Raw genomic sequence first — 16,021 nt, 5'->3', positions numbered from 1 at the left:
CAACTTCTTTCTGACAAATGAAGGGAGCCCTCTAAAGAAGGGGAGTGTAATAAACGCACACACCCATACATCTCACTGAATCAGAAACCTTTGGGTGCACACTCACAACCAAAGACCTTGGGTCCAAGGGGGGGGGGAGTGCTTTTATAACCTTCCACTTGCTGGATCAGAAGAAACTGGTGGAAATCATTCCGAGTTCCATAATATTCTCAGGAGTTTTGGCAAGAAAGAATAAAATCTTTCTGCTCTGCTCTGCCTCACTAGGAAAGAATCCTGCTGTTCTACCTAATCAATAAAGTAGCATCATGTGGATATTTGATGCCTGGCACTGAAGCACTGAAACCCTCTGCAAGTAGCAGAGCTAGATATAAGGGCAACAGAAAGGTACTACACAGGCTTTCAACTACAGCAGAAGAGACATTGCTGTAAATTTCCCAGTGTACATGGGCATTTCTTCTTCACATAGGAAAAAAGTAATCAGTCCTGGCAGTTCATATAAACAACAAAATTAAAATATATCCCTTTTTATGCTGATGTACCTGTGCTGCAGAGATTTTTGATGGTTTCTTTATCCTATTGGTGTCTAGACCCATTGAAGGAGGCTGGCAATATGTTCCAGGACCAGGAGTATCGGCACGGATCTCTCGGAAACGTTTCTCTTTGTTCTGAGGACTCTTGCCCCCTTTAACGGTTTTCTAGAGGTTAAGCAAAATAGCCCATGAATGTGACAATCACCACTATGTATACAGCACCATATTCTGTAAATGACATCAGGGCTGTGAAGAGGCAGGTACAAAGGCTACAGATGTACCAGGCCCACAGCCAGAAGAGCCCCAATACTGTACTCTATGAGGGGACACCTTGCCAAAAACCAAAAAGTCAAAATATTCACTTGTCCAAAGTGTCACTGCCATAGCTGGTGGACTAGAACACTTGCAGACAAACAGGTTAGCAATGACTACGATAGAATATTGACTGTGTTCATCTTCAGGCCCAATTTAGGCCTTTCAAAACCCTACATCCTGGGACCTAGGTACCTTAAGGACCATCTTCGTGCAAATGTGGCCTCTCACATACTCTGTTCAGCATCTGAGACCCAGCCTTGAGTGGCTGTTTCCACTGGATGAATTCCACTTGCCATTCTGAGAGGCTTTCGGAGGTAGGTGGCTGATGTTTTATACCTCACCTGTGTCAGAATATTGTACTGTTAAGTGATTTGCTGACCAATTTTGGTTTATTATTCTGTGCTCAGGGTAGGGAGTTTTACTAATGCTGTGGGTTATTGTTGTGGCTGTCTATGTTTTGATATTGCTTTGAATTGATACTGGTTTCAACTGTGTGTTTCTTAGCTACTTAGAAACTTTTCAAATTCAAAGAGGATAGAAATATTTTTAAAAAATTAAAAAGTGTTCTGCTTTTCAGGTAACTCAGAGCCCAGGGTAAATGCCATCCTAGTTTGCAACCTGCTAGTGATTTTCAGCAACCCAGTAAAAACTAATATTTGCACCAGGATTTTCATCTCACTTTTCTATACTTCCTTTAGATTGCCTCTCCCAGCCTGCCAAAAAATAAATACGCAGACATCTCATCCTTTTAAAGTGGAAAGGGCAGCCAAATTCAAATCTGCTTTGTGGGCACACTATAGAATGCTGAAAGTCATTTGCTTGCAAATATAAGTTAAAGTTAGTGAATAAAAACTGCTGCAGTGAACATGTTTGCTTTGAAAAGGTAACAGGATTCAAAAACACATTTAGAATAAAAAACCCCTAAAGTAATTGTTTCAACCTTTCTGTTTAAAAAATAATAATCAAAACCTAAGCATAACACTGATAGTAACCATGTTACTTTTTTCCACCAGAGAGAACAAGCTTAGCATATAACTAATGAACCAACAAATACCTATAGCATATAAAAACCAATCTTCTGTATGATAACTTACTTTAACCTTGTTTACAGGTTACTCTAGCAGCTTTGCTCACACATATTTCATAGATGTTGAACCAACATTTGGCATTCAAACTTTAAATAAAATGCACACAATAAACCGAACACCTTCCTGGTTGGCATCCATCTGTTTTGGGAGACAAAACACCTTCCTGCTTCCCTTTTTTATCTTGTTTATTAAAATAATCATATGCTGCAAGGCTTGGTAGCTTGAAAGTTTGACTACAATATTGGGACATGTTGGTTGAATTAAAAGGATTACTAATCCTGAGACATTTGACACAACTACTGTGATTTATAGACATTCTAGTTTTGCCACTTGAACAGCCACCTCACAGAGGTGATTTAACTGGGATATTTAAGACTTTCGTCTTAGAAAATATTGTTATATTTGATAAATACAAGCTTTGTTGCTTATAGCCATGGCAATCTGAAAAAAATATATAGGCAGTAAAACATCCAGGATATACAAAGCAAATATTACAACAATAACTCCAATACTCCTAAACAGAATAAAAACTAATAAAACCACTCATTCTTTATATTAAACCTCAAAATGGTCCTTATATTAAAAATACTGGATATCAAGTAAGATTAACAAAAGCACAAATCACACTGTGATCTTTAATATACTGAGTTCATATTTTCTTTGCTTCCAAAGCAAATTCTGCTGCCCTAAGTGTAATATATAGGTTATTGCCTATAAAAATAATATGTATCAATTCTAAAAGATGACAGGAAGGGACTGTGGAATATTAGCAAGAAATGTATGTCTAACCCTTACCTTTTTGCACTGCAGTTTGTATAATGCCTAGATGAGAAAACTGACCGCTGCTCCCCTTGTATAGACTTGGAAATGAACTCCTTTTTTCCAAAGTAATTGGAAATAACTCAGTTCATTTTGTCACCCAATCTGAGGCTCTAAAAAGAAACCCATTTGTCTGCTAATGGGCTACTCTTTAGATCTGTGCGCAAGAAAATGGGAGATGGAAAAGGCCACCCACTCTTACAATATATGCTTCCTGTAATGGTGGGTTTTATGCCCACCCACACCTGTTTTCTCAAAAGCAGTCCTGCAAAGCACACACATGCACACACCCAGGTGTTTATCCATTTCTTTGCTACCAGGCTCTTTTAAATATCTGCTGCCAAGGAAACTGAGGGTTGAGAGCCAAAGGACCATCTCCACACCAAAGGTACCCTCTGATCCTTTCACACCCCACGTGAAGTTTAGCTGAGTGAGGGCAGATCTTCAAAGCAGCCCTCTACCAAACCAACAAAGAAGCAAAATGGCTCAAAGCCTAGAAATCTTCTCTAGCCTGGATTTCAGTCTGTTCTGGAGAAGATTCAGGAGTGCCCAACATTCAGCTATCTGTTGAGTTGAGCATTATCAATCCCCCAATCATCTCAGAACATTTTAAATTCAATCAACAAAAATATCTAATAAAAATGTATTTTGAAGAACCAAATTACCTATTTCTATTGCATTCAGCTGCACATCAGCTTCTTTTATCCTCTTTTGATATTTGCAGATAAAGACATCAAACTGAAAAAGTTTCACTTAGTTTGCCCATCTTTGCTAAAATACATCCCATACCATAAAATACATCTCCCTACCATTTTGCTATGCTGGTACAGCCGAGGGGCCTGAGGACTGAGTCCCTTGGTAGATCCATGGGGCTTAGGGTCCAGATCAGTCAAAGCTGCCAGCATCCTGCCTCTGAAATGCTCCAATTCAGGGCTTTCTGCTTGCTACCAATAGTAGTAGCTTTCCACCCACTAGAACACAGCCTCACCAGTGGGCACCTACATACTATCTTAAGTCTCCCTCAATCAGTAACAGCAAGTGGGTCTGGATTGTGTTCCATGTCCAACTAAATTGTTGACTATACGAGAGATCCACTTACTGCTTCTAGAACTGCAAACTCCACCTTTCATAACAAATTTATTCAACCAGTATAATTTTACCTGTGTTTTCTCGATCTCATAGGATCCCGGTCCTGGAACATCGCTCTCAGCATTCCGATAAATACTTCCATGGCCACGACTTGCGAAAGAAAGAAATGGAGCATAGCCAACTGTGGGGCGGGGGGGGGGGAGGAAATTTGAATTTGTTAGAATTTGCTTCGGGTCATCATTCAGTGATGAAAAGTTGTTAGATCTCGTTTTTCAAAATACCATAGATTCCGGCGTATTAGGCGACTGGGCATATAAGAAGACCCCCAACTTTTGCTGTTCAATTTTAGAGTTTTAGAGTTATAGAGCTTAAGCGCCACCAGGGGCAGAGCACGCACCCCTCCGCTGCCTTTGCCGTCGCAGCAGCAGCCCGAGGTGCTTGTGTACACACAGTAATGTGTGTACAACTCCTGCGCAACCAATTGGGTTTCGCCTTTGTTCTCAAACAGCAGCCCTTCTCCCTCCCCAGCATGCCACATTTGAACTGAGAGACATTTTTAATAGCAGCATTTAATGTAGCAAAGGAAACTTTGGTTAAATAAGTATGTTCAAATGAGTTTTAAAATAACACAAGTAAATACAGTGGTACCTTGGGTTACATACGCTTCAGGTTACAGACTCCACTAACCCAGAAATAGTGCTTCAGGTTAAGAACTTTGCTTCAGGATGAGAACAGAAATCGTGCTCCGGCGGCATGGCAGCAGCAGGAGGCCCCATTAGCTAAAGTAGTGCTTCAGGTTAAGAACAGTTTCAGGTTAAGTACGGACCTCCGGAACGAATTAAGTACTTAACCCGAGGTACCACTGTACCGCATTTGCCTAGACTTTCAACAGGGCTGACCAGAAATAAAATCTTTCATTTCCATTAGGCTCTCTAAACTGTGTACTTGCAATATAAACAATTAATAAACATCAGCATTATTTGCTAAATCTAGATTTAGATTTGTTGGGGCCTTCTGCACTAAGGTGAAAAGTTAGCATGTTCTGCTACATATGACAACACCAATGAAGAAGAAAATGCACTCGGCTTACATAAAAGTTAGTGTGGTCTATTGCATGATAGGACCTTTATCCTGCACTTTCATTACAAAAAACTATTGATGACTTCCCCTCACACATTTTCTGAATTAATAGCTAAAAGAATGGGTAAGAGTTGGAACAGTATTATTCTGATTAATGCCATGGTTGGTATCCAATTCATGTAATCATCTTAGAATAAAATAAATAAATAAATAATATGTGATAAAATATACGAGGAGGTAAATATACTTCCATTTGTGTGCCACTGGGATAAAATGTGTTTAAAATCCTGCCGTTGTGCTCTGGTTCAAAGAAAATACAAATGCCACAAATGGGTAAATGATAACTGTGGCAAGCATTGAGGAATCAAGCCCTTAACCATTATCTCTCACTGAGAATGCATCAAGTACAGAAATCTTTCTCATCCTAAATAATGAAGCCAGAAAACCTGGGTTGGAAAAATAAGTGCTAAGAAGACACTGCTTTTAAATTGGACTGCTGAGATCCAATGCCCAGTTGCCTGCCAAGCACACAAGTTGTCTTTCAAATGAGAGTTTCTTTTCTGCTCATGTAACCATGCACAATATGCCTGAAGCACTTTTATTTATAATGTACCAAACCAACAGTACTGTAATAAACTGCAGCTGTTGAGTTTTCTTTTCTTTTCTTTTCTTTTCTTTTCTTAGTATGGACTACATCATTGCTCTCCTCTGTAGAGTTGGGAGTTGTACAAGTGCAGAGTTCTTACATTCCGATAATAACAGCAGAGAAACTGGATTTTCATATACCTTATTTAAACACCATCGGCATCTGAGCGGTTTGAATAGAATTCTTGTGGATAAAACTTTTTCATATCCTCATGCTGCTAGACTGAGTAAATTGCATTAGGACAACCTGAGAAGCTGTGGCTCAAATGATATTTAAGGCTTTGCTGTATTTGTCCCTGTTATTGCATATATTGTTTTGTCTTGCAGTTGTTCCTCAAAACCTCTTTTGAACCTGAGGCACATAATAGGGTTGCCATATTTTTTTAGGAAGACCCCAAAATTGTTGAGCTTTTTTAAAACAAGTGCAATTATTCAATTGACTTGCCTAAGATGCAGGACAAAGCATTACATTTCTGAAATTCCCCCCTGGACATCATTTCTGCCTTTTAAGTTCCTCTTAAAAGCTTGAGTGATCCCTATTGTGGACATTTATCCCCCACTTCCCATTTTAGAACATTTGTTCACCAGAGCAGTGTGCCAAGAATAATTTCTATACAAGTGTCATATCTTTGAAACTAAGAAAGAATGCCAAATGCCACATTGTAAAAATCTGGGAATAATTTTGGTCCCATGCACACTGCTATACATTTAAAGCTCATTTTTACCACCTTGGCTGTCATGACTTCCTCCAGAGAATCAGGGAATTGCCATTATTCACCCCTAACAGAGCTATAACTCCCAGCAGCCTTAAGAAACTACAATTCCCAGGATTCTTTTGAAAAGTCATGACTGTTAAAGCAGTATAAATCTGCTTTAGACGTATGGTGCGGATGTGACCTTTGATTTAACTCAAGTGTTTTACTTCTAAATAAACACCACTTCTGAAAAGTCTAAAACATTCTGGAATCCCCTAAGTGGAAATAAACGATGATACGGAACGTGGGGAATGCCTGTCTATATTATTATTGTTGTTGTTGTTGTTGTTCTTTAAATCTCCTGTTTATTTGGGGAAATTTTTCAGGATGCAAAACAGGATATTCGCTTTAGAAAAGCAATAAGATTGTGTGCATCATGTATAGATGGTATACGACACCAGTGCAGTTAGGGAAAATGTACAAAACTAGCTCAAACATGTGTTGGAAGTGTAAGGAAAAGGAGGGGACATTTTATCATATGTGGTGGGATTGAAATGAAATTTTAAAAATTTGGGAAATGATATACAATGAATTGAAGAAAATGTTTCATCTAACATTTGTTAAGAAACCTGAAGCACTTTTGTTAGGGATTGTAGGAAAAGACCTGCCAAGGAAGTTGAAAAACATCTTCATGTATGCAACAACGGCAGCGAGAGTCTTAATAGCACAAGGATGGAAGAATGAAGAAACCCCGACTAAAGAATTATGGCAAGCGAAACTGATGGACTGTGCAGAATTGGCAAAATTGACACATAAACTATGGGACAAGGATAACTGTGAATGGGAACCTTTTAGGAAGTATTTAAAGAAGCAACAAAGTGAACTGGACTCCTTTGCAGGTTTTGAATAAACACTCACAAACTTTTTATTGATAATAATCAGTTAGATAACTTAAGGATTTATACAATTTTGCAACATGCAAAGAATAGCATTTACAGGGAAACCAGAGATGGGAACTGAGGGAAGTCAGGGGGTGGAGGGAGGTTGTTTTATGGGGGGGGGGATGGGGGGGAATTAAGGATATGTTGTAAGATAATATGTTCTGTTTAAATTCCTAATAAAAAATATTTTTTATTAAAAAAAAATCGTGTGCATCGATTGCTCAATTAAGTGGAGCAGAGCAATTAATGAAACACAGGTAGCGATTATAAAAAAAATATAACTGAAAAAGGCTGCAGTCTTCTTTGAGAAATATGCTCCGCCCAATTCAGAGTGCAGCCTTACTGAGACCCACTGGGCTCAATAACAGGATTTATTTCCAAGTAGAAAAGTTCTGGGTCGGGCTGAGTGAGCCTGCCGTCCCAAACTCCCATTCCCACACATAAACCCACCCCTCCACCCGTTTATCCTTTTGGTAAACCGCTTTGACGTGGGTTGCTGCTGTTGCAACCAAGCGGCGTATAAATCTCAAATAAATATGAATGAATGAATGAATGAACCGGGCGCCCGGCAGACGCTTCGCGCTCCAGCTCCAATGGTAAACAAGCCAAGTTTGGCCTGAGGGAAGCCCAGAGCGGAGCGGGCCTTGGCCCCCAGCCCGCCCGCGCTTCTCCCCTCCCCGCTCGCCTCGCCTCACCTTGGAGCCGTTTGGTGTCGGGAGGCAACTCGTAGCAGCCCGGCCCCAGGTGGGACGCGGTGCCGCCGACGGTCAAGGTCAAGGCGCGGGGAGCGCGGTCGTACATGCTGCTCGGCGGCCTCCACCACGCGCTCCCGTCGCCATGGCGACCGCAGGCCTAACGCTCCGCCCGGGCCTGCCTTGCCAGGAAAGCCCGGGGCGGCGGCCTCGCCCCTTTCCATCCAACTCCAGCCGTTGCAAAGCCCGCTTCAGAGTCTTCGCGGACTCCCTCCCGTCACAAAGGGCTGCTTTAACGAAGATGTCGCATTTTAAGGCTATAAGAAGAAGCTTTCGTTTATATCCAGCCTTTCCTCAGCCCCCAAATACCCCTGAGTTTGAAGTAACCAGAAGAAAGGGTGGGGGTTAGGTTGTCTTTTATTTTCTTTGTCTTCATAATAATTACATTTTAAGATTGCTTCATAGCCAAATCCTCCATAGTTGTTGTTTTTTAAACTTTATTGCAAAACAATTTACATATAACACAGACAAACGAAAACAATAACCTCAATGACAACTAAACATTAACTAACAACACATCGTCTAACATCACACACACTTGACTTCCAATTCACCTCATGGTGCTTTCTACATATTCTTAACCTTTACGCATTTCCTGTTATATCTGTTACATATCCAGAAAAGTTTCTACATTTTTAGTTTCCCTTAATATTCAAGATTCAATCTAGACCTGTCAGGAGATTTGCATTTTCACAATACTGTATTATTTTAGATATTCTTTAAATGTTATCCATTCTTTACACACTTTCTGGTTTGAGTTTCCTCTTATTCTCCCAGTCATTTTTGCAAGTTCCATGTATTCTGTCTGCTTCACCTGCCAGTCAAGCTTTGTAAGAATTGAGTCACATTTCCAGTTTTTTGCTACTAAGATTCTAGCCACCATAGTTGCATACATAAAGATCCTCCATAGTTTTTAGGTACTTTTAGGGGAATGTGCATTAAGTTGCAGGTACCCTATATAACGCGGGTGGCGCTGTGGGTAAAACCTCAGCACCTAGGGCTTGCCGATCGCAAGGTCGGCGGTTCGAATCCCCGCGGCGGGGTGAGCTCCCGTCTTTCGGTCCCAGCTCCTGCCCACCTAGCAGTTCGAAAGCACCCTTAAGTGCAAGTAGATAAATAGGGACCGCTTTATAGCGGGAAGGTAAACGGCGTTTCCGTGTGCTGCGCTGGTGCTGGCTCGCCAGAGCAGCTTCGTCACGCTGGCCACGTGACCCGGAAGTGTCTCCGGACAGCGCTGGCCCCCGGCCTCTTAAGTGAGATGGGCGCACAACCCTAGAGTCGGACACGACTGGCCCGTATGGGCAGGGGTACCTTTACCTTACCCTATATAACTAGGGTTGCACTTTGATTCTTCCTCTATAATGGTTCGTGTGTCTTTAGTAGATGCACAATAGGCAGAAATTCAGCAGGTGGAACCCTTTTTATTTTATTTTCCCCTCTTGTGCTGCTTTTCCATAGGGTGCGTTAAGGGACTGGTAAGCTGGGGGTTGTGTAGGTGAAGTGTGGGGTTCACGTCACTTGCCACATCTGCTCCATTGCTCACAGTAAGAGGCAAAATTTGGGGTGAAGGAAGCACTGCTGCGTGTACCTGCTTTTTATGGAGCAATCCAAGCAATCAAGTCAATAGTATGTCACAAACAGAGAAAATGTGCACTGGTCACAGAGCAAAGGTTCGAGATTACTCATACAAGTTAGCCAAGTCACATTGTAAGGTGACCAAGAAGCAAAAAATAAAAATTCACAGTGGGGTGGGGGCATATACTTTGCAATCACTCTTTATAAAGAAACTCTTTCTATGGTCACCCCACTTAACTATTGTAGCCTGCATGTGTGCGTGCACACACACACACATGCATAAAAATTTATTTGTATATATTTATGCAAAATAAAAGAAATGATCTATTTCTTATATTTTACTCATTTAGAATGCTTACGCTCTGTTCTATAGCCCACTCGAAGCAGCTCACAAAAAATTGCATGATGCAAACCATATTCAAAATGATTTCCAATATAATCAGAAATAGCATGGTATATATATGTGGTTAATTCTTGCAATTCTTGGTCTTCCCTGTCATCACCAGGTAGGAAGTCAACTCTGAGGACATCTGAGGCCAGGGAAGTTGTTGTTAAGATGTACCTTCATCATCCCATGATGGAGGCAAGTCATTGGCAGTTGCCAGGCAACTGTTCCGATGAAGGCCCTCTGAGTATCTGTTACATATTTCATCCTAATCTTTGTATAGTGGATAAAGCATTAAATGATGGAGTGCAACATTCTGGAGGGAATAGTGGAGTTATATATACAGTAAAATTGAATTTTTAAGTGCCTGATCTTTATATTCTACCTCTGCAGAGTTTTTACATTTGCCTCTTGTGGTGGGGGGTTACCACCCATCCACACTTATTACAGAGTAATATTTGTAGAATATAACATCTAGGGACTACCTGATCTCAGATGAACCACCACAGGAAATGTGCTTTCTGGTCGCTAGGGGAAAGGAAGGGCAAGCTATAAGTATTCCAATGATTAGAAAATAAGAAAGAAGCAGAAAAGTGCACTAGATGGGAAGGGAAATCAGTAGCACTTTGGGGTTCTAGGGATTCCTATTTCCTGGTGTCCAAACAATTCACCTAACTATCACAGCTCTGACTTCATACATTAGCACAAAACACTGACAGGCAGGAGTAGGCAAACTGGCACATTTCACAGAAATCACTTGGAGGGGTACCTGCACTTTTTTTTCTGGGAGGGCTAGAGATTTGCTTTAAAAGAAGAAGAAAAAGGCTGCTCATGGGAACCAAGGTCTTTGCAGGTGACATTTTAATCTCTGCACTACAGTATGCTGGTGTCACAATGGTAGTTAAGCTGCAATAATCAAAATGCAATCATCTCCATAAATGCAAAAGGGAAGATTTTGTAATCTTAAAAAACCACTCATTCCTCTAATATAGTTTTTAATAAAATGAGAAAATAAAGTAGCTCACTTCAGTACTCCAAACAAAGCACTAGGTGGCACCTATTTCCATCGTTTTTAGTCAATACTCAGCGCAATTAACTTCCTCCTGTTTCTTTACAGTAATCTACCAGTGCACGTAAGATGCAGATTAATCTCTAAAGCCATCATTTCAATTGCTTTAAAGTGAGACCGACATAGAAAGATAGTATAGTGGCAGAGGGGGGTCCTTAAATCATTGCACGTTGTAGCAAAAATGGCTGCTAGCATGCAGGAATTAAATGAAGCTTGAGCCTGTTTTTAATTAAATCATGAACACTTTTAAGTTCTGTGACTTTAATCCATGTTATGGATTTGTTTACCAGCCATCCAGACCTAAATTAGTACTAATATAACTAATGCATTTAAACAGAAATCTTGGTTTTCCTTAATTATCCTTGTGCCAACATTTCTAATTAAATAGCATCTTTCGCAACATTTTCCTGCTGAGCAAGATTTTCAAACTTTGTCACAATGAACCATTTTAAGGGTAATAATGATCCAGATGGGTAACACAGCAGTGTCGATTATTGTCTTCAGGGCAAGTAGATCAAAGGAAAATATAATAGGAAGAAGACTGGGGAATCAAATGTTTGGAGTATTGATGGTTTACTCAGCACACCCTGATGAGGGATTTCACACAGGAAACAATTTGTGAGGCCCCAACAGTGTATTCCTGGGCAACCAGAGAGGGAGAAATCAAGCATATTATGCAGCTCCTTTCATACCTCCACTTCGCCCCCCTTTATTCCTCCTTCCTCCTCGTCCTCAACTACCCCTTGCACCACCATTTCTATGCCTCCCTTTCTCCTATTCTGTAGCCCCTTTTGCGCACACACACACACACACACATATTCACCACTACTCCATTTTTCCTCCCTCCTCTCTCATTTTTTAAACTCCTCTTTGCAGAGAGACCACCCCATTTCCATGCTCCAACCTCTCTCCTGTTTTGCAGCCCTCCTACTTCAGCAGATCTCTGTGGCTGTATCTGTTAAGATGACTAGCATCTTAAGAAGACACTTGTTAATTAACTTGTTTAATTAGGGAAGGTTAAGTGATGGATGCTGTACATGAGTGATTGCTTGTTAAAACACCCGTTCTAAATTGTTGCATTGAATCTGGAACTTCATGTGGAAGAGAACACCTGGTGCTAGGAGTTAAATAACCTTTATATTTCACACATGGGACAGAAGAAAAATGGAAGAGGAAGAGGTTCGATTAAAGCAGGGATGGAGGGCTTCTTTCTTACAGGCTTGTTTTTGTGAGCAGGCAACTGGGTGGATGGAATTTCCCAAGACTGCCATAAGCTGTGTCCCATTCAGAAGTAGACAGCATTCTCCAGACCCAGGCTGAAGCAGATTAACAACTGTCAGCATGCTGTGCTTCGCAGAGCTACCATCATCTGTTGGTAGCCCCGTGAACTATAGTGTGACAGTGCAGATATAATATAGATCAGTGTTTCCCAAACTTGGATGTTCTGCTGGTCTACAACTCCCATCATCCCTAGCTAGCAGGACCAGTGGTCAGGGATGATGGAAATTGTAGTCCAAAAACAGCTAGAGGCCAAAGTTTGGGGGAAACTGAAATAAACCTTTTACCTATGTATTATTTTTGATTGCTACAGGGTTAATAATATGTAAAAACTGCTGATTCAGTTGTTATAACTCATTATTGTTATTTAGGTTTCTTAACCACCATCCAACACAAGGTCCCAAGTGCAGGCCAAAGCAGTACAAAAACACAATATTAAATGCATTGAAAGTATGGACAATCAAAATAATAAGGTGGTCTCCAAAAACACACATATCTGATGCCAAAGGCCAGTGTAAAAATCTTCTGTTCCTTATCCCCAGGCTGTAATAAGAGAAGACCTAAGCAGGTCCAGAAGCCAGGGGTTCCAGTACTCCCAGTACTCTGGATTTTTTGGAGACTAGACCCAGGGGGAAAGTGCTGTCTACACCGCAGTTCTCTGAATCCCCAGAAATAGTCTGTTAGATTAGACCATGGGTGAAGAATTAGATCCAGTTCAGATGTTGTGTTGTTGTTTAGTCGTTTAGTTGTGTCCGACTCTTCATGACCCCATGGACCAGAGCACGCCAGGCACTCCTGTCTTCCACTGCCTCCCGCAGTTTGGTCAAACTCATGCTGGTAGCTTCGAGAACACTATCCAACCATCTCGTCCTCTGCCGTCCCCTTCTCCTTGTGCCCTCCATCTTTCCCAACATCAGGGGCTTTTCCAGGGAGTCTTCTCTTCTCATGAGGTGGCCAAAGTATTGGAGTCTCAGCTTCAGGATCTGTCCTTCCAGTGAGCACTCAGGGCTGATTTCCTTAAGAATGGATAGGTTGATCTTCTTGCAGTCCATGGGACTCTCAAGAGTCTCTTCCAGCACCATAATTCAAAAGCATCAATTCTTCGGCGATCAGCCTTCTTGATACCACATCCCAATGTGGTGCGTGCTCCACAATCTTTTGAGAGATGGGCAGGGCTTTGTTGAAACTACACTTCTGATCCTTCCTTTCTATCTCCAGGTTTAATAAAAAAAACCAGGACTGCACAAGATTCTTCCATGGCTTCCAAAGAAGAACCTTGCACTGCTTTCTCTGCTGAAAGCGGGGCTTGCATTCAGTGCTTGCATTCAGTGCCAAATGGAAGCCCTACTTGTAGCAGAACGGTCAGGAATGCCCTGTAATAGCGCTGATGGGGCTGCACGTAGGATAGAGCATTCCTACCTGTGAAGTATACAATTCTGGGATAGAAAGCCTGACTGGATATGAAACTGCTTTCTATGTCAATCACTTTAAAAGTAAGTACAAACACCTTAAATCCAACCCAGAAAAAAAATAGGGTAGGTAAACATCAGAATTCATATAGAGCTAGGGTTATGTAAGGTACGCAGGTGGCGCTGTGGGTTAAACCACCGAGCCTAGGACTTGGCAATCAGAAGGTCAGCGGTTCGAATCCCTGTGATGGGGTGAGCTCCCGTTGCTCGGTCCCTGCTCCTGGCAACCTAGCAGTTCGAAAGCACGTCAAAGTGCAAGTAGATAAATAGGTACCGCTCTGGCGGGAAAGTAAATGGCATTTCCGTGTGCTACTCTGGTTCACCAGAAGCGGCTTAGTCATGCTGGCCACATGACCCGGAAGCTGTACGCCAGCTCCCTTGGCCAATAAAGCGAGATGAGCGCCGCAACCCGAGTCGGTCACAACTGGACCTAATGGTCCGGGGTCCCTTTACCTTTACCTTAGGGTTATGTAATATTGCAGGTATCAACCTAGCCATCACATTTGAGACCCAACTGAAATTTACACACCGGCTTCAAAGGCAGCTCCACAGACAGTGCATTACAGTAATCAAGTCGAGAGGTTGTCAGGGCACATACTATAGTTCTTAGATTTCTCATTAAGGAATCATCAATAAACTCTTCTGTTATGGAGAAAATAGCAGACCCCCACATGTTGAGAAAAGAAAATGGTTATGTTCTGAATAAGTACAGTATTAGGGACGCGGGTGGCGCTGTGGGTTAAAGCCTCAGCACCTAGGACTTGCCAATCGAAAGGTCGGCGGTTCGAATCCCCGCGGCGGGGTGCGCTCCCGTCATTCGGTCCTAGCGCCTGCCAACCTAGCAGTTCGAAAGCACCCTCGGGTGCAAGTAGATAAATAGGGACCGCTTACCAGCGGGAAGGTAAACGGCGTTCTGGATGCTGCGCTGGCTCGCCAGATGCAGCTTGTCACGCTGGCCACGTGACCCGGAAGTGTCTTCGGACAGCGCTGGCTCCCAGCCTTTAGAGTGAGATGAGCGCACAACCCTAGAGTCTGGCAAGACTGGCCCGTACGGGCAGGGGTACCTTTACCTTAAGTACAGTAGGTTCATGAGATTTGTTTACAATTAATGTAATATAAGGCTTTTTAAACTAGAGGCTCCAGAATACCGATGCATTTGATGATGGGCTATGGAAATGTACTGGGAACATTTTTACTGTTTCTTTCCCTTGCTTCTGGCTGTGAACATGCATTCAGAATTACTGCAGAATGAATAAGAGACTCTCAAAATATAAAGAAATGTCCGTTACCAAGGGATGCTGTGCAATTGCTAGACTTCACAGTATCATATTGACAATTGTGAATGGGGAGTGGGAGGCGCCTATGACTCAATCCCTGGATTTAAAATGCAGTCCACACTGTGAAAATGTATGAGGACCTCCGCCTCTGCATTGTAAGCCTATAGAGTCTGGCATTTAAAATGCCTACGTTGCTTCCCTCTCAGCTCACAATGCACTTGGCACATTCCCTTTTAGCTGGAAACCAAGAGAGCTTTCTATTCAGTTCCTGACACTGCCTCTAAACAAAAGTTACTCAAAACAGAAAACAACAAATAAGAAGTTATCCAAGTTCTAAACTCTGTCTCTGTAGACACACAGAACAAAACAAAAAAGCCAAATCAATAATGTGCTATTGATTGTAGAAAACTGCCTTTCTCTCTCTTTCGCTTTTTGGATGATCTTTTTCATTCTTTGTGATAATATATTTCCCCCCTCTTCCTCAGCATTTCTTCTTCGTCCTTGAATTTTAATCTCTTCTTTAAGCTGCCAGTCATCAACACACAGTATTACCGCCCTATTCTCTGAAAGTGTTTTGAATCCACAGTGACTATTTGTTGGCCACTACTGAAAGTGAAGTATGCCACTCATGTTTGGGGTAACTATTCAAGAAGAAACATGCTACAACAAGATCATCAAGCCAAGGATGAACTGGATCAATCCTTTTGTATCACAAATCATCATGCAGACCACATTGTAGTTTTCCCACAAGTAGAAATAAATGATTGCCTGGCGCTTTCCTTGCATCCCTTTAGGCAGCAGGCAAAAACAGTCCTCTTCTCCCAGGCCTTTGGCTAATGAAAAAATCTATGGCCTTTTAAACTGTGGGGTGGTGGTATTGTTATTTTTTGCTGTTATGGTATGTATTTTTGCGTTTTTATATTGTTAACTGCCCTGTGATCTTTGGATGAATGGTGGTATAGAAATTTAATTAATGATAATGATAATGAATTACATAAAATATTTTCTTCCTTT

General features: G+C 41.7%; 1 protein-coding gene across 1 annotated transcript in view; it reads right to left on the bottom strand.

Annotated features, from left to right (window-relative positions):
* The window catches only part of STPG2 (sperm tail PG-rich repeat containing 2), a 218,740-nt gene extending 210,688 nt beyond the window's left edge, over window positions 1–8,052 (bottom strand). Inside the window, exons 1-3 of the mRNA XM_081020883.1 lie at window positions 7,898–8,052; window positions 3,913–4,022; window positions 540–695 (exon numbers count right to left, since the gene is read on the bottom strand). Coding sequence (XP_080877009.1) covers window positions 540–695; window positions 3,913–4,022; window positions 7,898–8,003 — 372 coding nt within the window. The 5' untranslated portion in view covers window positions 8,004–8,052. The remainder of the gene's footprint in view (window positions 1–539; window positions 696–3,912; window positions 4,023–7,897) is intronic.
* Between the last annotated feature and the right edge of the window lie 7,969 nt (window positions 8,053–16,021).

This window comes from Podarcis pityusensis (assembly GCF_964106645.2).
Source record: "Podarcis pityusensis genome assembly, chromosome: 9".
NCBI classification, from domain to species: domain Eukaryota; kingdom Metazoa; phylum Chordata; class Lepidosauria; order Squamata; family Lacertidae; genus Podarcis; species Podarcis pityusensis.
The sequence above is the reverse complement of the archived record's forward strand: the minus strand, read 5'-3'. Positions and strand labels throughout refer to the sequence as shown.